We start from the raw sequence: 24,067 nt of genomic DNA on the forward strand, positions 1-24,067 counted from the left end.
TGCCCTGCTCTAAGCTGCTCTAACCTCTGGCAAACACAGAGGTATGTGAACATGAAGGACAATCCCTGAAGAAGAGGAAGGAAGGATAAACATGAAATCCTCAAAGAAAAGAAAGCATCTGATTTCATCTCAAAGACACGTTTATTTTTTGAATTGTTTGCCAGATGGTGGGACACCCGGGCAGCAGAGTGCAGACATATCAGAAGCCACAGAAGCGGCAGTGGTCCCCTGAGTACGATGCACAGTGATCTATTGGAGTATAGGGAAAACAGTAACTTTCATTCATATTTATTTTTTGTCTCCTCCTTTAAATGTTTGCATGCTTTATAATGTGTATTATATCAATGCACACAATTTCTGAATTAAAAATACACCCATTCAAGTGTTTGCTCAAACATTTTTTTTACTGATAGGTAGGATTACACAAGCATAGACTGTTAGAGGCCACAGGAGAATGAGGTCTGGCCTGGGAGGACCTGGGCCCTCTAGAAGCACGTTACAGTATCCATCCACTAACAGAACAGATCTTTTCTGCGTTCTCCCGCTCCACCACCTTGTAGCTGCAGGTCTCCTTGTTAAAGATTTTCTGGCACTTGATTTTGTCATAACCCACAGGTACAGCAACACTGTCATTGAGACAAAAGCAAAGCCTGTTAGAAGGGATAGGATGCCCAGCCTACCCAGGGCGAGCTCTGTGCCAGAAGCAACCCACACTCCAGCTGACCGGGACGCCCCTCACCAACTTAAGGTTACCCCTTGGCTGGCAACTCCACAGTGCCACTTTCAGGAACCTGGACCCAAACACGTAGACCCTGGACTATGAACACATGGACCATGTCTGACATCGTTCCTAAATTCCATCCTGCATGCACAGAAGGACAGCAGCAAGTTCTGACAGGCCCAGAGGCAGGTCTGGGCTACTCTGGGGCCAGGCAGCTTGTTCTGACTGGGCTCTTCTTGCCCTCCCTGCTCAGGAAGTGGCCAGCAGTATGGCTGCTCGAATGTGGGAAAGGAACGGTTGTCCCAACCCTGGCATGGAGGCCTGTTAGACTAGGAGCTGGCACAGTCAACAGGAACAAAGAGTCACTCCAGGCCAGGATCATGGAGCCCAGGGAGAAGCTGATGAAAATTGGGGACCATCTCCCTGCGAAAATCCACCCACATTTTCAAGGATGCAAACAATTTTAGGGCTCATGGCTCTCATGAAACCCATCCATCAACCCCAGATTTAAATTGCCCTTCCCTAAAGTGGACACAGAAGCAGCCATTCCCAGGGCCTTTGTGACAGTGTTTCCTTCCAAATGGTGACTTATTTTAACAAAAGAGGACATTTCAATCCTCTTCCCAAAGGGTAATGTGGAAACCAAAATGAGGATTGGAAAAAGACTTTCTCAGGGCACCAGGGGTGGGGGCCTGGGCAGTGGGGAGGCCAGAGCAGCCTGGCCTTGGGCCTCCAACCTCAGGCTTGATTGGCACTGGGCAGCTTGAGATCTGGACAGTGTCCCCTAGAGAGTGCAATGGGTCAAAAAATTCTCCCAGAGAAAATTTAATCAAAACCTGTATTTTGCCATGGCCAAAAAAAAAAAGTTCACGAGAGAAACTTGATAGGCTGTTAGAAATTACAGGGAAAAGGAGTTGGCTATGAACAGTAGGGAGAAATGTGCACATTTCCTCCACTTGGATCAGTGTGCCAAATAGGATAGGCAACGCGGCAGGAAAGAGAAAGGGACACCTTGAGCCCTGACTGGGTGTCAGTTACTATCCCAGGCTCGAGGGACACAGAAGTGGCATACAGAAGGCATTAAATATTTGTTGAGCTAATGAATTTCTATGCAAAATCTCATTTAACTCTCACATCCACCTGATTATCCCTACTTTACAATGAAGAAACTGAGGCTCAGAGAGATTAAAAAACTTATCCCGAGTCACACGGCTGGCATACAAGGGAATGGAGAGTCAGACTCAGTGACTCTGGTTCCAGCATCCAGGCTCCTCCCACTTCCCTCTTTTCTACGCTAGGTCCACCGAACCCTAGAAGAGAGTCGTAATGATATGGCTGTGATGACGCAACACTGACTGGGGTGGAGGGGCGTCAAATCCGAGTGAGGTGGATGCTTTGACCACTTAGGAGGTGCGCTCCGACGTCAGGGACGAATGGCTCACCAGCCCTTAACCTAGCCCACACAACCACACTCCGGAGCCACGTTAACACTTGATGCAAAGACAATGTCAAATTTCTGGAACCACAAAATCAAGATTCAGTTGTAAGATGCAGTGACCCAGCCGAGGCCATAGCTGGGAACCTGCTTCGGGCAGCCAGCCAGCCAGTCTCCGGATCTGATATTCCTCGTGTTCTATGAAGCACTTATCATGGGGGATACTCAATGAATATGTTCAGAACCTTCTGGACACTTAAACTTCAGCAGCACTTGAATGTTCTAAGTCAAGTGCTCACTCCTCTACTCACTGATGGTGTCATAAGACTCTCTGAAGCACTTGTTAAAATTCAGATTCCTTAGCTTCCTATACATTCCAATTCAGTAGGTTCTGGGGTAAGCCCCAGGAGTCTGTATTTCATCAAGCTTCCTAGATGAGTTTGTGATCAGGCAAGTGTGGGAAACACTACTTTATGCCAATGCTTCTGTCATCAAAGCCACTCCTGTTCTTGCAAAACACTACAGGCTAAGGCTAACATAAAAACATCATGTTGGGGGTGGGGAGTGGCTAGTATGGATATAGGTGCTGAGGAAACAGGAAAATTAGGGCAACACTGCAGGTATTCTCTGTTCTGTCAGCCTAAGTACAAGATCTTTGGTGTCCACAGCAACCTAGCAGAACACATCTGCACGACCTTTGGGCTGCCCTGAGTTAAACTTGAGCAGTAAAGCAACATAGGGTTTAGAGTACAAGGCACACTACAGATCATCCTTTATGCCTCACATCCATTCCCTCTGCCTGTGTTCAGATCCACTTCTGTTCTTGCAAATCACCACAGGCCAAGGCTGAAGTGAACTTCTGGAAGTGAAGTGAACTTCTAGTAACCCCTAGAATAGCTTCAGACCATTAGGTACCCTTTCCTGTCTTCAGCAACTCATCTGGATATAGGTATTTAATAATAAAGATATTTATCATGTTTCAAAAACAGCATAAAAGAAATAAGAGGGAGGTGGAAGCAACCCAAGTGTCCATCAACAGAGGAATGGATTAAAAAATGTGGTATATATCTCTCTATATATACAATGGAACATCACTCAGCCTTAAAAAGGGAGGAAATTCTGAGACATGCTACAACATGGATGATCCTTGAGGACGTTATACTGAAATAAGCCAGTCACAAAAGGACAAATACTGTACAATTCCACTTAGAGTCATCAAATTCATAGAGACAAAGAGTAGAATGATGGTTACCAGGGACTGGGGGGAGGAGGGAATGGAGAGTTGTTGTTTAACAGGTATGGAGTTTCAATTTGGGAAGATGAAAAACTTCTGGAGATGGTTGCACAAAAATGTGAACATACTTAATGCCACTGAATTTTACACTTAAAAATGGTTAAAACACTCAATTTTATGTTATGTGTATTTTACCACAATAGAAAAAAAGAAAGAAAGAAATAGAACTGAAAACTAAATCCCCTGCAGGATGGGATTTTGAAAGAGGGAATGGGTGTTACTCAAAGGGCAGCCCAACAGCAGCTGCATTCCCGTCTTGGCCCTGCTGGTTTGAGTCTTACGTGTTGCAACAGTTAATTTCGTCTTGCCCACAAGAACACTCCACACAGCTTTCAGTCTTCCACGTTGAGTTCATCGGGTGTGTGACTCCATCCAGATCCTTGCATTCTAAAATAATTCACACGGCATCATCAATGGAGTCCCCAAGTCAGGCAACCAGAACCAGGCACAACCTAGGCCAGTCTGAAGATCGTGGAAACCAAAACTTCCCTGCCTCTAGGATTCCTGTCCTAAACAGGGAGAGTCTCATTGATTTTAAAGGCATCTAAGAAAAGTGCTTCTATGTTTACCTGCAGCTAAATTCCAGGACCGTCCAGTTCATGCCACTGATCAAGTTTTCTTACGGAAAGCTTAAATCCTTTCAGATTTTATTTCTAAACAGACAATTTCAAGAAAAAATAAGAGCCTCATCTTTAATCAAATTACTATTATGAGCCTGGGGTACTTGAAGCCAAGTTTTTTCTGCTGGATTATCTCTGGATAAATGCCTCATTTCTCTACTTGTTTTTGCTTTGGTCCTCAGCCCCGAATGCACATGTGAAACATCTTGGGTATTTAAAAAAAATCTATGCCTGGGTCCCACCCTAGAACAATGAAAGAAGACTCTGGGCATGGGGCCCAGGCGCCACATTTTTTGAAAGCTCCCCAAGTGATTCAAATCTTCGACCAAGGGTGAGAAGCACTGCTGCAGATGCTTGGTGGTCCCAGTGTGCTGAGGGACTAGAAGCATTGGCAACACCTGAGGCCGTGTTAGACGTGTAGACTTTCACTCCCACTCCAGGACCACAGAGTGAGAACCTGTATTTGAACAAGGGTCTCAGGGTTGCACGCACGTTAAAGTTTGAGAAGTACTGCTTTGGAATAATCAGCGGTCCTCTGGCTGCATGTAGGAGTCAAATGAGAAGCTTTGAAATGTCCAGCTCCTACCCCAGAGATTTTATTTACCTGGTCTTGGATGAGGCCTGAGTGTTACGTTTCAAAAGCTTTCCAGGCAATTCTCATACAGCTTAGGTTGAGAACCACTGTCTGATATAAATGGCAAATTTAAGTCTATCATTTTACTCCATTTCTATATCTGCCCTAACCCTCCTTCTCATGTAGAGTCTGACAAGAGATTTTCACATATTGAGGTATATGGGGTAGCTATTTGGGTTCAAAACTGATTCGGCTTGAACTAAAAAGCCTGACTTAAACAGCCTGTCAAACATACATTGTACATCTGCTTAATCACTAAAGTGAAGAACACACTCTCTTAAGATAAGAATGCATACTTCGGCTGGCCCCGTGGCTTAGCGGTTAAGTGCTCGCGCTCTGCTACTGGCGGCCCGGGTTTGGATCCTGGGTGCGCACTGACGCACCGCTTCTCTGGCCATGCTGAGGCAGCATCCCACATACAGCAACTAGAAGGATGTGCAACTATGACATACAACTATCTACTGGGGCTTTGGGGAAAAAAAGGAGGAGGATTGGCAATAGATGTTAGCTCAGAGCCGGTCTTCCTCAGCAAAAAGAGGAGGATTAGCATGGATGTTAGCTCAGGGCTGATCTTCCTCACACACACACACACAAAAACGCATACTTCCCCTCCTGCCCCTATTGGTAACGCCCTATTGGTAACACCCAGATCAGTCCCTTTCCTGACATCACGGTCACTTTGAACTGCTGATTTGCAATTGAATATCTCTTTGAGATTTTGATAAAAATGTATCCTGTCTGTGTTTAATGTATGTTCTTTGTTCTTAAACGATATAAGACTGCAATGAAAACCATGCTTCTCTGGAATGCTTTCTAAGGCCTTCCAGGTTATAATCCTCACTCTGGCTCAAGTAAAAATCACCTTACTTCTCTTATCTATTGAATGGTTATTGGTTATTTTGCGTCGAATATTCAAAGGCCTTCATCTGCCAGCAGGTTACATCTACTAGGCTGCAACAACATGATAAACATAGAAAAGTCAGGACTTACCATTAGATAAATTGTCTGGAGTGTTCTCATTAAGTATGACATAGCACTGGGCATTGCATAAAGTCACGAAGGTGGCTGAAACCAGGAGGCTGCACAGAAGAGCATTCTATAATGGAAAGAAGGGTCGGGAAGGAGAACGAATGAATTCAGGTGGTAATCATTGACTGAGTGTCCTATATGGGGGTCCCTGCTGGGCTGGTAATCATAGACTGAGTGTCCTGTTCCAGGATCCCTGCTGGGCTCTAGCTAGCAGTTTAAAGGTGAAGCTTCTATTCTCAGATTGGCTACCAAAGGAACAAGATCTACTCAAGTTACTAAAATACCTGGACAAAGAGCCAAATATGAGTCAAAAGTAATAAAGCAATGAGGATAGTGTGCTATTTCATTACAGAGGAAGTTCAGGAAACCCTTGTAGATAGTTTATTTTTAGCCACTTTGCAGAGTACGTATAATTTAGAGGACAGAAATGAGGGAATGGAAGAGTTTCGGGAAGATGATAGACATTGACAAAGATACAGAGAGAAAGAAAACATAAGAGGAGACTTGATGGAGCTAACTGGGTAAGTCAGAGTTCTTAGACCATGAAGCTAAGAATTTCATTTTCCAGAAGATAAGGCACCATTGATGGCTGCAGGAACATATCAGTTTATCCAGGCTGATACTGGATCTGCAGGACAAAGAAAAGTATCAGGTTGCCCTTGTCATCATTTTGAGATGAGCAAGCTAAATAAACAAACTTTAATGTGGGAATTTTCAGGAACCTTTTAAAAAGGAAGATGGGGTGAGGGTACTTGTTCTGTAAATGTCTAAAATTAATTATGAACTGATGCTACTTGAAGTAGTGCAGTTACTGATATAAGAATAGAAAGACAAGGGGGAGGGAGGGTGGGCGAAAGGGGTAAAGGGGCGTATTTGTATGGTGAGGGATAAAAATTAGACTACTGGTGGTGAGCACAATGCAGTCCATACAGAAACTGATATACAATAACGTGCACCTGAAATTACAGTTATAAACGATATGACCTCAATAAAATAATTGAAAAAAAAATAAAAAAGAAAGACAAATAAAGGGAACAAAATAGAAAACCCAGAAAGTGTATTTATAAACATATATAAAAGTTTATTATAAAAAAAACTTAGTCTTTTAAATCTGTAGAAAATGATTATTCAATAAATGGCATTAGAACCAGAAGAAACAAAGTTAATTTCCTACCTTAGTTCCCACAATGAAATAAATTCTAAAGGATTCAAAAGTTAGATTTTTACATTAAGATCATAAACTAATCACAGAAAATATAGGTAAATATTTAACTTATTCTAAGCATAAAAGAAAAAGAAATAGATTTGAATATGTAAATTTGTAAGTCCATAAACAAAATTAAAAAGCAATTACTAAATTTGGAGAACAACATCATTATATGAAGAGTTTCTATATATCAATGAGAAAAAGAAAAACATCCTAGTAGAAAAATGGCAAAAGAAATAAAGTGGCATTTCCCACACACATACACAGATCCAAATAGAAATGATGAATAAACACATGAAAAAGCTCGACTCACTGATAACGCAAGAAATGTAAATATTTAGATAAACTAGAACCAGCATGGGATGGCAAGCATAATTATTTAATTCCTAATAAACTAGAGGGAAATAGAGGCATATATGGGAAGCGAAATGCAAGGGATGGTTTATGTTGGAACAATTTTTATGGACAGCAATTTGATAGTGTATATCCAAATTCTTAAAACTATTTACATCTGACTTCACCTTTTCACTTCTCAGACTTGATCCTAAGAAGAATGGCACAGAGATGGAGATAGACTTCTCCTCAAGGATGCTCACTGCAGTGGGAAAATGGAAATAACCAAAATGCCCAAGAACAGGGCTAGTTGAGAACATGGTGACTCGGAAAAAAAAAAAGGTAAGCTGAGGAGATAAAAGAATATAGAGGGAGATGCTCAGAGACAGATTGTACCAGAAGGTTGTGTACCAAATTTTAACAAGTCATTTTTGAGCTATGGGATTATGACAATTTTCTTCTTTGAGCTTTTCCTCTTATTTTCTAAATTGTCTACAGTGGAATGCATTATTTATAATCAAAAGAAACACATCAGCTTTTACAAGAAACCTTAATACTTTGGGCTCACACCAGAACTTAAGGTTGCACCATTCTCTCTGTGTCATTCTTTTGCATAATCTTCAGCTTAAGATCATTGTGGAAACCTGAATTTTTTCCTCAAAAAACAAAAAGCCAGGCTTGTTGGCAGAATTTCTGCTCCCTTCATCCAGAAAGAGAGCCCCTGGGGGGGCGTTGGTGATCACAAGAATCTTAGAAGTATTGTTTCACTGAGTCATGGAACAGAGGAGTCAATGGAGACAGGCCAGGGCTACAGCTCAGGGTGAGTGAGGGATGCAGAATTCCCAGATCTCCCTCAGCTCCGAGCAGAGACACCAGATGAATGACTTGGGGGTGGAGTCCAAACATGGTGATGGGGGAGAGCAAATTATTCAGTTTTGAGATTAACCAGCTGACGATATCTCACAAATAGCCTGCCACTTAGAGTCTCTCTCCCTTTCTGGGCCTCAGTTTCCTCCTCTGTAAAAAGAGGGGTTCTCCCACTTGGGTGGCCATCAGAACCCCCCAGGGAGCTAATAAGGAATGCACAGTCTCAGGCTCATTGAAGAAGGACAGGGTCAGGGCCTTTGCATCTTTACCAAGTCTCCCAGCTGAGAAGCACAGAAAAAATTATTAAAACCAGTGCTGCTTTAGTGTACATATGACTCCCTGGGAGATTTTGTTAAAATACAGATTCTGCTTGGTGGGACTTAAGAGTCTGCAATTCTAGCAAGTTCCCCGGTGATGCCAAAGCTGCTGGTCTGAGGACCACCGCTGAGTAGAGAAACTCTGAAGTCCCTTCCTGTCCCCATAGTCCATTCTCCCACCTTCTCTCGCTCTCTTCTTTGCTTCCTTTCCCGCATTCAGTAAACACGAGCCCTGACAGGTGCAGGCACAGGAGACAGTGGAGCCATGGGCAGGCATTGGTTAGGGTTTTCTAGAAGGTGCGGCTTCGTGCCTGGCCTTGAGGTGAAGCAGGCTGGCAGCGCCCCTGGAATTGGGTCTCTTTAGTAGAGTTGCTGCTCCTCAAAGGGTCTTGCCTAGCACGATCAAGAGTCGGGCATCTTCAAGGGTCTCAAGCAGGGCAGGGGCATTGCCTGGCCTGCAGCTTACAAAGTTCCTGCTGAGGCTGGAGGAGGGAGGCTGAGTGGAGCAGGGAGGACCCCAGCCCACTGTTTTTCTGCCGTTCCCAGCTCTGTCTCAAGACAGTTTCTGAGGCATGGCCAAGGGAGGCCCAGGGTCCATTCCTGAGACCCCTCTCCGACCTCACTTGCCTCTGCCTGTGCCGCTGGCCACTTCCTTCCTTTTCTCCTTTGCACCCCTGAGAACAGCCAAGTTCATTCTCTTTTCCTGGCTCTAGCAAAGGTAATTTTGAGAATGTCCTTTCAAGTTTGAATTAAACATATCAAGTTTGAATTAAAGAGAGAAAGGAGGCCTGGATGGGTTTTTATAGATTTTCATGCAAAATTCTTTCTCAGTACAACATAGTTCCCAAATTTTGCTAAACATTAAAATCACCTAGGCAGGTTTTAAAAACCACGATTCTCAGGCCTCTCTGCAGACCAATTAAATCAGAGTGTCTGAGGTGGGAGTCAGGTATCAGCATTTTTCAAAGATCCACTATAAAGCCTAATTTGGGACCCCTTGGCCTAGAGAGAGGGACACCTGAGTTCAAGTGTCAGCTCCCCCACAGGCTTGTGGTGAGACCCCCACAGCAGCTTCTTCTCCTCCGTAGGCTCGGTTTCCTCATCTGCAAAATGATGCAGTGCTGTAGTTCTGAAAATATATTTAATTTCACAAATCGCTCACTCAGGGCCTAAGAGTTAGAGACACATATGAAAGCTAATTGAATCCCAAAGTTACTAGAAGAAATAACAGCTTTGATCTTAGAGAATAGAAATAGTGCTAAATTTCACTATGATTTTTCCAAGCTCCTAGACACTCGTTACACTCTACACGTTGAATTGCAAGTAATCTATAGAAGATTCATAAGTGGGTCACATTTACCATTAAATAGTAACCAATAGAAACACACATCATAGCACATTAAAATAAGGAATATATATCTCTTTTTCTTTTCTGGCCTTTATGTATGGAACCAGTTACCTACCATTGTGATGAGCAGGAGTCCTAACAGGTGTGTGCATCCAGGGACAGTCACACCAAACTTATATAGGAGAGGACAACCACACTTTTGGCATCATTAGGAAAGATAACACGCCAAGGACACGTTTAGTGTTTACAGAGTTAACTATCAACAGGAAACTATGGTTTCAGATGGTTTATGAGTTCTTCATAAACCAGGCCTCCACCCCAATTCTGTGTTTACCCTTGTTGTCCCCACCCCTGATATTCATTTCCCTTTGACATGAAAGAGCAGAGGAGAGGAGAACTCCCCTTTCTTGAGCCTTCACCCTATGCTGGGTGGATGGCTAGACACGTGACATGTTACCTTATTTGATTTCACACGCAAAGAAACGGAGGCTTAGGGATGCTGCTCACACAGCCAGGTGGTGAAGCTGGGCTTCCAGAAGACAGAAGAATAGCTTACCGGGTCAGCCCTGCGGCCCACCAGGGCACTGCCGGTAGAGTCTACTCTGAGAGAGCAGAAATGCCCCAGGCCACCCTCCACGCAGGAGAGGGCAGCTCTGGGCGCCTGGGTTCCCTTGACAAGCCACGTGGGCTCAAACAGCTTGAACTTTCTAAAACTCTTCTTGAATCTTAACTCGTTATTCCCTGCTGCATCAAACAAGCCTTCCTTCTCTTTGTTCAACAATGATCTTCCAAAAACTCCTGCTTGCCCTCATCATGCCCAGGATGTCCTTTGGGGAGCGGCAACAAGCAGAATCTCCTGGTACACCTGAGGGACTTACCATTTGTATCAGCCAGCTAGGGTTGCCATAACAAGATACCTCAGACTGAGGGGCTTAAACAACAGAAGTGGATTGTCTCACAGTTCTGGAGGCTAGAAGTCAGAGGTCAGGGTGTCCTCAGGGTGGTTTTCTTCTGAGGCCTCTCTCCTTGGCTTGCAGAGGGCTGCCTTCTCCCTCTGTTTTCACCTGGTCTTCCCTCTGTGTATGTGGATGTCTGTGTCCAAATTCCCTCTTCTTATAAGGACACCAGTCATACCGCTGTACGTAGGTTATAGCATACTGTTATACAATCTGCTTTTCTCATTTAGCGATGCTATGACTGTCCTTGCGTATCAATAAATGCAGGTCTGATCACTATTTTAATGGCAAAACTTTATTCCACAGAGCGGCCGAGCCCTCATTTATTTGCTCAATCTCCTCTTGTGGAACGCTCACGTTGTTTCTGACTTTTTTTTAAAATTAGGAACACTAAATTAGGAATTTTATCCTTTAGATAAAAATTTCCCCACACTAATGCTAATTTCCTTAGGATAAATTTGTAGAGGTAGAATTTCTGGGTTAAATGTATTATTATTTCATTACTTGCTAATCTGATAGGTGGAAAACCTTATTTTGTTTTAATTTACTTTTCTTTGATGATTGGCAAGGCTAGACATTTTTTGGCATATTTATCGGCCAACTGTATTTCTTCTTTTGTGAGTAGCCCATTCACTCATGTCCTTTACCTATTTTTCTGTTTTAGGGTATTTATATTTTTCTTATGGATTAGTAAATATGCTCTTAATATATTACGATATTAATATTCAACTGTCACATACATTACAAATATTTTTCTTCCTTTCTTATAGTCAGAACATTAACTCTGGAGTTAGACCTAAGGAATGAGAAATTTTCCTCATTTCTATTTTTACCTTTAAAGTGATGTGTTTTGACATATAGAGATTTTAAACTTTTACTTAGATCTATCAGGTAGTTATTACACGGTTTTTGTCTTTATTTATGTCTAGGTAACAGCTAGAAAGATCTTGAAGCCTCTTTCCCGGGTTCAAAACATCTTAAACATTTCAAAACATCTTAATTCTAAATAGGTAGTGCATGCACAGGATGAAACCATTTTTAAAAAGTGCCTCTCTTCCACCTGTCTCCTAGTCTCTCAGCTCCTCTCGATAAAACTCATGGCTGTTACTGACTTTCAATATCTACCTTTGCAAAGCTGGTCTACACATACACGTGTGTGCATGCTTTTCAGAATACAATTCTGAAATCTTGGCTTCTTCTCTTGATGCTCCATTCTTTCTGTGTTCACATGCCTTTGAGCCCCATTCTCAATTTTTAGAAAACTTTCTATCTTGAAATAATTTAAGACTCACAAGTTGCAAAAATAGTACAGAGAGTTCTGTGTACCTTTACGCAGCTTCCCCAATGATAACACCTTAAATAACTTTCGTACATTTTCAAAACCAAGAAATTGACATTGGTACAATAGTACAATACTATAACTAAGCTACAGATCTTATTCTGATTTCATCAGTTTTTATACGCACCATTTGGTGTGTCCAGTTCCCATTTAACACCATTCCACTGGGCTGTCTGGGCCTTTTCTACCCATTTTACTTTTGAAGCAGGGTAAGGCAAATGTAGGCACACCGACATGTGATATCTCACACCAGCTCTGTCACTCGCCCAGAGTAACACCAGACATTGCCTAACCTCTTCGTAATTGACGACCTTCATTAGGTAGCTTTTTTATAAAGGTCCTCGATACATTTTCTATTCATTTCTGTGTGTGTGTGTGTGTGTGTGTGTGTGTGTGTGTGTGGTAAATCTGGTGTAGTTGGAAGTCTAGGATTTATACCACTTTTTAAATATTTTACATAGTTGTCCCATACCTTTTCCCATAAGGGTGGAAATGATAAAATATAAACAAATAACCGAGATCAGTCCAAGAAACAAAAGGGCTTCAAATAGGCCAGCTACTCCATGGCTTCCTGGGTGTGTGATCCTGCGCAACATGCTTGAAACGAGAGGCACAAGTTTCCTGGTGTTTGACAGTTTGCACCAATTAGGGAGGGTGTAGGATCGCGGGCTACACAGGTAGACAGACCTGGGCTGGAATCCTGGTTGCAAAATGTTTACTATGTGATCTTGGGCAAGTTATTTAACCTCTCTGTACCTAATTATTTATCTAAAATGGGGATTATAATAGCACTTGCTTTGTGGAGTTGTTCTGAAAATTAAATGAGATAAAACATGCTAAAAGTAAAGTCAGATCTGGTCTCTCCTACAGCAGCTTCTTGTCTTGCTCAGAGGCCCAGCTGGAGAATTTTCAGGGCCATCAGCTTCTCCGTGACCCTCGTCCCCTTACCCCTCTGGCCTCATCTCCCTTATGGGCCCCTCACGCACTCCATCCCAGCTGCCCTCGCCCTCCTTGCTGGCCCTCAGACACCTCGGATCTCTACTTGAATGTCACCCACTCAGTGAGTCCTTCCCTGAGGACTGCACAGCCTCACACCCACACACCAGCCCTCACACTCCTTCCTTCCCACCTACCCTGTTTTATTTTCCTACAAGGCACAGATCATCACCTCACCTAAGACACAGAGACCTGCTTATCTGTCATCATCTGCCTCCCCCAACTAGACCTTGGCTCCTTTAGGGCAGGCGCTTGGACTCTTCTGCTCCTGGCTTTATTCCCAACACTCAGAAAAGTGCCTGGCAAGTAGTTGGGACTTGACAAATACTTATTGAATGAATGACTGACCATAATGTGCTTCGCACAGTTCCTGACGCCCAACACGGGCACTCTAAATGGGAGCCATAGGGCAGGCCCGGTGGCGCAAGTGGTTAAGTGCGCGCTCCACTGTGGCGGCCTGGGGTTCGCCGGTTCGGATGCCGGGTGCGCACCAATGCACCCCTTGGCAAGCCACGCTGTGGCGGCGTCCCATATAAAGTGGAGGAAGATGGGCACGGATGTTAGCCCAGGGCCAGTCTTTCTCAGCAAAAAGAGGAGGATTGGCAGCTGTTAGCTCAGGGCCAATCTTCCTCACCAAAAAAAAATAACATAGAATAAATGGGAGCCATAGCTGTGCTGCTGCTGTTGCATAAGCTGAGAACCACGATGGCAGCCAGCGGGCCCGCAGTAAGGTTTAAATCAAAGCATACACGTGGACGGGGTTGTACAAACTGTGAAGTGCTATGTAAACAGAGCATGACAGTTATTATTACAAGGCTGTTTGTTGATAGCCTTTGTGTTCACTAGAGGTGTTGTTCATTGTTTGGACCAGTCCCTGGGTCTCGACAGAGCTCCCAGCCTGTCACAGAATAACCATGCACAGATTGGTTTGTCCCCGACAGGATGCAAAGCTTCCGCTCCGTGGTCCGCCCAACCAGCTGACCATTGTAAATGCTTGTCCAGGCACGTGTGTGCTCTCCTCCTTGCCCCAGGAGTCTGTGCGCTCTCTGCCAGCCTCTTCCCACTCGAGTCCCTACTGGCCTCTGGGGCCATTTGCCACGCCATCCCAGGCTCCAACTAGCAAGAGAGAACTATTCTACTACTCTCGTTTGAAATGGACTTTCGAGGCAATGAGTTTTGTGCTGGTATGTAATACTGCTGTAGTTAAAAAGGACATAGTGAAGAAGCTCTCCTGGGAAGCGGGCTGGTTTGACAGCCCAGTCTTTACGGGGAGTAGTGTCCCGTGGGTTTCAGCGTTCTAGATTGTGATGCTCGGCATGAGAAATCTGAGGATATGGACAAAATCACTGCTTGTTCTGATCTGTGAACCCACAAGGTTGTACCAAACTCCCAAGAAGCCCATATATGATTGTCGACCTAACAAGGTCCCTTCACCACACTGGGGAGGGGAAGGGAACAACATGTATGGAGAGGCTGCCCTGCAGCAGCGCTGTAAGAGGGGTTTTCCCTGTGAGGTCTTTAAGTATTCCCAGTCTACAAATGAGGAAATGGAAGACCTTCTCACTGTCCCACAGCTCACAAATGACAGTACCTGAATTGGAATTCAGATCTGCTGGCTGCAACCTTCACTCTCTCCTCTATCATCTCACTGCATCTGTTGACCACAGCCTCCTCCTTTAGAAAACGCTGCCTGAGGAGCTAGTGAGTGCAGAGCCAGAACAAGGAATTTAGTGTAGATGCTAAAACAGAAGTAGGTTCTAATCCAAGTTCCACCCCCAAATAGCTGTGTGGCCTTGGGCAAGTTTCTTAAGATCTCTGACCCTCATTTTATTCATTTATTAAATAGGGATGATGATCTCCATCTCAAAGGATTGGCATGGAAAATAAATGAGAAATGTGTCTAAAGCATTCAGCTCAGTGCCAGACAAAGGGTGATGTTATCATTTTTTATAATGGCCAGTGCCACCAAGCAACAGCAGTTTGCTGCATCCTTCTCCTCTGGGAGTCTGGTGGCCGAAGCCTCCTGTACTCTGGGAAATGTTAGGGATGCCCTGCTCAGTTATGTCTCTGTGATGTGCCATCTGCCTTCACACTGGGGAGAGTTCTGCAATTCACAAGCATGAGGCCGCACATCACTGGGAACACACCCTTCCTGTCGTGTGGTCTGCAGCTGGTGATTCTGGGAAAAAGGGAAGGTGGGAACAGCTACCCTCTATGGGTGGGTGATCTCGGACATGTAGGTTTTTCTTGCTAATTTCCTCTCAGTTGTAACTTCAACTTCACATTTTATGAGATATCTTGTGACATCTTGTCATATCTGCTGGGGAAACACCTTTTCTGATGATCCCCAAATCTCACGTCCCTGTAGCGTGGTCCTCTTCTGTAATTTCACAGATAGGCCTTTGAGAAAAGATGAGCGAAGAATGGGCACATGCAGGAGTTTTGATGCATTTGTTTGATAAATACGTATTCATTCAGTGCCTGTTCAACACCTTCTGATTGCACAGCAAATCCTTCCTTTTTAAGTCCCAATCCAGGATTATCTTATTTTCAGAAATACAACTTTCCTTAACTTGATCCAGGCGGATTCATGTTTGCTGAATTGATAGGTGGCTGGTCTTGTAACTAAATTAACATAAATTCCTGCCTCCCAAGGGAGACAGATGCTACAGAAAAGATATGACTGGCCCTTTGTGTGTATCTATTGTTTTTGCCAAGTCGATTTTACAAGTGAGACTTTAAAATGTTTCATTGTAACAAATCGTATTACCTCTGTTAAACAGCAACTGTTTAATCAGCAGCATCTCAGAGCTGGAGGGGCCCTTGGAGGAGTGTGTGCTCTGACTTTATAAACAAGGACTGAGATTCGGGGAATCCATTGAGTAGCTAGTAAATTGTCGAGTTCCATACATGGTCAGAGGGAAACGACTATAGTCCAGGGAGCAGGGCAAAGGACAGAAGAAGGAGAGTGGACGACCTCAGGTCGTTGTCTGAAGTACAGAATTAGGGCCAGCCGGCTTATTTTCCAGGGCTGTCTCGAAGACTCAGGGAATTGACAAATGGCAAAGAGTGAACATAAAACACCCTATAAACTAGGCTTTTTGCTATAATTATAACTAATAATGTTCAGGAGTTCCTGGTGAACAATCATTGGTCTAATTTTTAATCTCTTGAGATGAGCTGTCTTTGAAATGGAAAATATTGTTTTGCCAGCAGAAGCTCAGTCCCACTGACACTCGATTGATCAGGTGGCAATGGGAGAGAATATGCTGTCCTCTGTCACCACCTAAAACCTGCCAAGCTGTTTTAAGATGGCCTTTGGAAGCCAAGCTTTGAAATGGAAACTACATAATGGACATTGTTCCTGTGGATAATTTTATAGGCTGTGGAACCTATAAACCCAGACAAGAATGGTCAAGGCACATTTTCCTACTGTGCTTCAGACACATTCTTGTATCTCCTGTTACTGTTTCTGGGAATTTGGGCTAGTGTGGTAAGAGGTGTTACCTCCCCTGACTGCAGTTTCCCCTACAAAGAAGGGTGGACTCCAACAGGATATCAGCCAGACTGTGAGCTCCTCAGCACCCCACCTTCCACTGCACCCACCCTATCCCCACCTATCATTCAGGACTACAAGCCTCCTGCCCCAGCTCTGCCCCACAGAACTGCTCAGCATCCGTAGAGTCACACAGCCCTCGGCTGATGCCACAGCAGGGTTGGGTTCCCAGGAACAGTGGGGATCCCACTCACCAGTCTTCAAGCCAATTACTTGTCTCCCATTTGTCACTCTCCAATCCTTCTCCAGAGCCTTTCCAAATTGTTATCACTTCTCTTAAACCTCCCACCCACCTGTGCCTCCTTCATACCCAGAAGATAATCTCATTTGTTATCTCACAGAGAACAGAGGTGAGCACTGCCCCATCCATTATCTACACATCGACCCATACCTTCTCCTATCCCTTCAGCTTTCCCTCTGGGTCCCTTCCCTGACCCCACATGCCATCTGGATCTCATTCCTCCTATCCCCCACACACGCCCTTCCAGGGAATTCCTCCAGCCTCCTTGGTGACAAGTGGACTTGAAGGGGCAAATGGAAAAGTATCTATCATCTGAGAATTGTCGAGTTCCCAGCCATGGGATGAGCGATCCTCCCTGAAAGCTCACCCAGCCCCTTGTCAACTTTTCACTCTCGAGTCTGATACTTGCCATACCCCATGGCAGGCCCAGTTTCTGCATTAGTCGGGATATTGCTGATCATGTTAGAAAAATGAACTCAAATGAGCATAGGCAAAAGGAAAGGATCTGGGTTCAAGAGTTCAGTCCAGAAGTGAACTAGCTTCTAGATTTAGGGGATCAGACTATGTCAGGCCTTATGACAGCGTTTTCACTCTCCAGAAACCAGAAAGATGGAGGCCAACGCTATTCCATGTAGGAATTTATGCAAAATAAATATTTCCATTTACTTCAATACAATGAGACAAATTCACATCCATATACCAAAAGACACACAGGGTCTTTTGCAGCATCAGGGATGCTGGGCACGGAGGGCAGTGGGACAGAGATTCTGCAGCTCCGATGGAAACTCACAGTGAGACTGTGACACCACTGGTAGAACAGCAAGAACTGTCGCAGGTGTGGGTTTCCTAGGCCATCCACTGACACTGTAGATGCCATGAGCCGTGTCTACCCTGGGTAGGTGTTAAAAAATGTGCTTGAAGCTGACAAGCCAGGGACCAGGAAGACTGCTGGTGAATAATCTTTTTTTTTTTTCCTGTAGGGCAAGTGGAAAGCTTATCTAGAGGAGTGTGAAAACAACAGATAAAACACTGAAACAAAGAAATGGAGCTGAAGCAAACATGTGGGGGATTAATCACTGAGAAATCTGACAAGCAAAACTAGGTTTTGTTCCAGAGAAAGGGGAGAGCCAGGCATCCCCATGGAGGCTCAGAAGGCTTGTTTGTCAAGTGGATTAAAGGCTATTTGGTCAATGAGCGTGTGTTTACAGCTTAGAGCAACTGTGCAAAGAACCCAGGAACCACTGCCTCTCTGACCTTGATGGGAGTTGCCCCAAAGACTGCACCCTTTGTGAAGTTGATGCTTGCCTTCTTTTGAAGATAAGGTGACCACAATAAGGCTTTGGTGACAGATAGTTTGTGTCTTGTTTCTGGGGTGGTATTCAAGATGTTGAACAACCAGCATGACTCAACCACTGACCCAGAGTACAATTGGGAGAAGGCTGTCCTGGGGACCCTACAGAGCCAGGTGTTACCTCCTCTGTGTCTGTGTCTGGTGGGGTCTGGAGGGGCTGGGATATTCAGCATGGTGAGTGGAGGCACTCAGGGGTCTTAGGGCAGAGCCGTTTATCCACCAGTACACGCGAGCTGATGCACACCAGCATCACCAGTCCTGGTTCTCTCTCCTCATAGAGCACCAAAAAGTAAATGCAGCCACCAGAATCAGAGAAGAAAGTCAGCCAGCAACCTTCACAGTCTCACTATGAGCAGTGCCATCCAGAACCACCTCAGGACTGAAGGCTATGAGGTAGGAGTAGAGTGGGAGCCAACACATCAGGCCTCTTTTAAGTGCTTACGAGTTTTCACTGCAAAACTGCAAAACAGGCATTCTCACATCTCACTGGTGAGATAATTGAGGTTTAGAAGGATGGAGAAATCTATCCAAGGTTTTCAGGTGGTGAGAGAGAGGCAGAATTTGAACCCAGGCCTGCTGACTCAAAAGCCTGTGCTCCTTACGGCCGATGCTGCGTCCCTCACACACCTGCCTGAAGGGCCTGCAGCAGCTGGATTCAATGAAAAGAACTAAGCACCACAGAGCCAGAGCACCAGGATGGCAACTGCCACCTGGATCGGGCCTCAGGCCAGAGGAATCTGCTGCCTTCCTGTTTCCTTCCTCCTCCCTTTACAATGAGTTTGAGCCTCCCATGAACTTTGACATCAGGAAATTCCAACAGATGCTAATCAGCCTAATAATTTAGGACAGAGTTAACAGCTCACATGTCTTTATTTTTATTTTTCAAACCACCCTACCTATAGGTATTCGCTAGCAAAATAAACGCCTGACAGACGTGATTACTTATCTTTGCCATGGTGGGCAAGGTGAAAAGGAGCATACTGCCAATTCAACATGAGACCTCGGTCAAGTCGCTCACCCTCCCAAGGTCTCAGATTCCTCTTTGGCAAATGAGGGAGTCAGCCCTCTGTCAGGGTGGCCAAGCTCAAATGCTTACAGGGGCAAGTCAGTTAACCTAATCCCATGAAGTACATGTGGCGTTTGGATATTAAACACCTGAGAAGAGCCTTCACCTCCCCAAGTCAACTTTCTTTCTCTCGTTTCTCTTGAAATGCATACCACTTCCAGTCTGTTTCGCTTTTTTGACAGAGACGTGTATAACAAATACGTTTTTACCATAATAGGGAACTGGGCGAGTGTGAGGATAAATGCCTGCGGACACTCAGCCCAGTTTTGGAAGACAGTAGGGGTGGTGGGCTTTGAGCTGGTCCGGGGAGTTAGTCACCCACGACTAAAGGGCCAGCACAAATGTACTGCAGCCAACTGTTTTAAGACCTTGGTTATACCAGACAAGTAGGAAATCTTGACTTTATGTGAAGTCTCCCAACTGTTACATAATGGCAAATAATTCGATTATTTAAAAATTTCTGTCAGGCTAAACGAAACACGTCTGTAGGTTAAATCCTGCTCGGGAGGTTTCGAGTTTGTGACCTCACTCCTAGGTCACCTCTAAGGCCCTGTCTGCATGAGTTCTTTAGAAAGCAGAGAAAAAACTTTCATGTTAACATTTTGTTGTGAATGCAATTCCAGGGAAACAAGAGTGAGGCATGGAAGGAAGGAGAATATAACACACAAGGAGTGAGATAATGAGCTGGCCACAGCTTTGCAACAAATGAAGCCCATTTCTCTGTCTTGTGGGATATCTTCGAAGAGTCTGTATATGCAACTCCTGTGTCTTGGAAGTGTTGAAGAGAGGAGGCATGGAGGAAGGGTGAGTAATGTATCCACCGGCTTCTTCCCATCTGTTCTCTCCCGCTGGTCAAAATCCACACATATTGGAGTTAATTCTGGAGTTAACTTCTGGGCTGCAACAAGCAACCTGCCCAAGCAGCCACCGGGAAGGCTAGAGCCTCCATGGATAAACTCCTGCACAGGCACGGGTAGCTCTGCCTTTAGTGGGTAATGTGCATGCGGCTCTTGGTATGTTCTGGTGGCAGCAGCAATCTCCTGAGCTTTATGACCGCTAAATTGTCGGGGGACATCACCAGCATGGCCCCATCCAGAATGCAAGGAATGTGGCCCAGGCCAGGATAGGGGGATTGGTGAGGCCAAGCGGATCCGGGACGGTGTGAACACTAAGTCCAATACAGGCCCCTTTCCATTATGCCATCAAATCATTCAATATGAAGTGGATCATTGGCCAGCATCTAAATTACAACTTTGTTCTTCTTATGAAAGCCATTTTCTTCTTCCTCACTGTCTGCATTCCTTTTCTGCTTCGTTTATATAACCCCAAATCTTTCAGATATACTTGTTCATGTGCACAAAGTAGGATATACAAGGAGATTCATTACAATATTGTATCTAGCAGCTAATATTGGAAACAATCTGATCATCCAGTAATAGAAGACTGGTGAGGAAGTTTTGGACATAAACCTACAGAAATTAAAAGGACTTTAAGGGAATATTATGAACAACTTTATACCAACAAGTTAGACAATTTAGGTAAAATAGAAATTAATATAAAATTTGGGTAGACCTGAATAAGTAATGAAAACAAGGTCCAGGCTATATGGCTTCATTAGTGAATTCTATCAAACATTTAAAAAAGAAATAGGGGCTGGCCCAGTGGCATAGCGGTTAGGTTCGCGTGCTCCACTTTGGCGGCTCTGGGTTCATAGGTTCAGATCCTGGGCGTGGACCAACGCACCTCTTGTCAAGCCATGCTGTGGCGGCATCCCATATAAAGTAGAGGAAGATGGGCACAGATGTTAGTTAGCCCAGGGCCAATCTTCCTCAGCAAAAAAAGAGGAGGATTAGCAACGTATATTAGCTCAGGGGCTAATCTTCCTCACCAAAAAATAAATAAATAAATAATGTTAATATTCACAAAATCTTTCAAAAAATAGAAGAGGAAGCAACAGGTTACAATTCATTCAATGAGGCCAATGTTGCCCCAATGTCAAAGCCAGACAGTCCACAAGAAACAAAAATTACAGAACAACATCCCTCATGCAAAAATATTCAATAAAATTTAGCAAGCATAACCTGGCAACATATACAAAATATTATATACCATGTCCAAGTGGGATTTATCCCAGGAATGCAAGGTTGGTGTAACATCAAAATATCAATTAACGTAATACACCATATTAATGGAATAAAAGAAAAAAACTACATCATCTTCTCAATACACACAGAAGCATTTGACAATATCCAATGTTCATTCACGATAAAGTCTCTCAACTAACTATGAATAAAATTTCATAGTTCTTCAACCTGATAGAGGGCAGCTACGAAAACCTACAGCTAACATCATACTTGATGAAAGACTGAATGTTTTCCCCTCAAGATTAGGAACTGGTCAACAATGTCCACTCTCACTACTTCTCTTCAATATTGCACTAGTGGTTCTAGCAAGGGCAATTTAAAAAAGAACGAAAGAAAAGAAGAACAAAGGGGGAAAAATGAGAGAGAAAGAAATAAATGAAAAGAAAAACTTAAAGGCATCTAGAATGGAAATGAAGATGTAAAACTGTCTTTATTTGCAGACCACATGATCTGTATGTAGAAAATCTCAAGGAATCTACCCCAAAACCTTATTAGAATTAAAAATGCAGTTAGCAAGATTGCAGGATACAAGATCAATATATAAAAATCTATCGTATTTCTATTTACTAGTAATGAACAATCTGAAAATGAAAGTAAACAAACATTTTCATTCACTGTAGCATCAAAATGAATAAAATACTTAGGAACAAGTTTAACAAAAGAACTGTAAGACTTTTACACTGAAAATGACAAAACATCACTGAGAGACCTTAAGGATCTAAATCAGGAGTCAGCAAACTACCACCCATGGGCCATACCTGGCCCCATGCTTGTTTTGTAAATAAAGTTTTATTGGAACACAGCCATACTGCTTTGTTTACATATTGTCTCTAGCTGCTTTTGCACTACAATGGCAGAGTTGGCCCACAAAGCCAAAAATATTTACTATCTGGCCCTTTACAGAAAGTTTTCGACCTCTGATCCAAATAACTCTATGTTCATAGATTAAAAGACTCAATATTGTCAATATGACAGTTCTTTCCAAATTGATCTATAAATTCAGTGCCATTCCTATCAAATCCCAACAGACTTTTTGTAGAAATTGATAAACTCCTGCTAAAATTTATGTAGAAATGCAAAGAACCTAGAATAGTCAAGATAATTTTGAAAAAGAACAAATTTAAAGGATTTACACTATCTGATTTCAAAACTTACTCCTGTTAAAGAAAACTTTTGCACCAAATGTGTTAAAAATGGCAAGACAGGTTTTATTCAGACAATGGCAGTAGGGGAGAGACACTCTGGTCCAAACTGAGCTCAACTCCACCAAAACAAAAGGCAGGAGGCTTTTTAAATTCTGGGGTGTGCTAAAGGAAAAGCACTAAAGGACATGGGGCAGGGGGAGATTTGGTCAATGTCATCAGGCCATCTGTGTTACTAACTGGTGCTTATAGAAGTTAGGCTCCTACCTTCCCACAGAGATTGGAAGACACGGCCCTATCCTTCTTGATGATTACATTTCAAAGGGATAACTTCCAGGTCCTTGAGAAAGAAATTCCTGGATTATAGAAGATACATCTCAAAGAGGCAGAGAAAAGATTTACAATTGCAAGTCTTCTAAAGTAAATTATCTAAGAAAAGGGGTGTCAGGGGCCTATAGTCCCATTGTGGCTGGAACAAACAGTAAATTCTTTTGGCGGCTTTGAGCTTTCTCATGGATGAATTTAAGGGGGCTGGAGTCGTCATTCTAGGGATGCAGCCTTGAGCTGTTAAAAACTAAGCTACTGTTTGTTCAAGTCTCAGTGTGGAGTGGACAAAATTGTTTGTGCTGAGAACTGTATTCTCATGAGCCAAAGTGGAAGTCTATTCGAGAAGAGGGTTCAGAGGCAGTTGACTAAAGTTTGGTCAAGAAGAGAGTCTTTATCACTATAAAGCCATGGTAATCAAGACAGTGTGGTACTGGCATAAAGACAGACATATAGATCAATGAAGGAGAATTGGGAGTTCAGAAATAAACCCCACATATGTGGTCAATTGATTTTGACATCCAGCCAATATTTACTGAGCTCTGACCCCAAACCAAACATGGTGCTAAGTACTGGGATTATTGAGATGCTTAATATATGACCTCTCTTGAATAACTTAGTTTTGTGAAGAGAATATTTTGTGTTAAGGGATATGATAGAAACTTAAGGAAAGTACCAAGCAGCCATCAATCTGCTTTCAGTTTTCCCACCTATAAAGTGAGGAGGATGGAACAGATCATTATTCTCAAGCTTTAGAGTGCTTACGAATGACCCAAGGAACCTTTAAAAATACAGATTCCTAGGACCCCACCCTGGAGAGTCTAATCTCATAGCTCTTGGGCCCAGGAATCTGCATTTTAGATAGGCACCTCACTTTATTCTGATGCAGGAGGTCCAGGGACAACATGTAAGAAATATTGGCCTAAAATATCTTTGATTTCAGATATTTTATGATACTATTATTGTTTGTAAATGAAGCCATAGGCAATAACTATAAAACTTTAAAAATGCATGCACTTACCCTTTGAATATATTGGCAAAAGTACGCCAAAAATATAGGTACTGAAATGATCATTGCAGCACTGTTTCTGTTAGAAAAGAGAGAGAGAAAATCTAAATACCCATCTACAGGGAACTAGTTAAATGA

The 24,067-nt window shown here is 43.4% G+C and overlaps 1 protein-coding gene across 3 annotated transcripts in view; it reads right to left on the minus strand.

Annotated features, from left to right (window-relative positions):
- Window positions 1-438: 438 nt before the first annotated feature.
- Window positions 439-24,067, minus strand: part of MSMB (microseminoprotein beta) — a 78,662-nt gene continuing 55,033 nt past the window's right edge. Inside the window, exons 1-5 of one of the 3 annotated variants that reach the window (XM_087431841.1) lie at window positions 9,091-9,213; window positions 6,486-6,490; window positions 5,695-5,800; window positions 3,732-3,837; window positions 439-626 (exon numbers count right to left, since the gene is read on the minus strand). In XM_087431841.1, the coding sequence (XP_087287967.1) occupies window positions 497-626; window positions 3,732-3,837; window positions 5,695-5,800; window positions 6,486-6,490; window positions 9,091-9,151 (408 nt within the window). In that variant the 5' untranslated portion in view covers window positions 9,152-9,213 and the 3' untranslated portion in view covers window positions 439-496. Of the gene's footprint in view, window positions 627-3,731; window positions 3,838-5,694; window positions 5,801-6,485; window positions 6,491-9,090; window positions 9,214-23,941; window positions 24,009-24,067 lie in introns of those variants that run through there. The other 2 variants (XM_087431839.1, XM_087431840.1) reach the window with 2 other exon arrangements.

Source organism: Ceratotherium simum, chromosome 6, assembly GCF_057802395.1.
Source record: "Ceratotherium simum simum isolate JZ-2026a chromosome 6, ASM5780239v1, whole genome shotgun sequence".
NCBI lineage: Eukaryota > Metazoa > Chordata > Mammalia > Perissodactyla > Rhinocerotidae > Ceratotherium > Ceratotherium simum.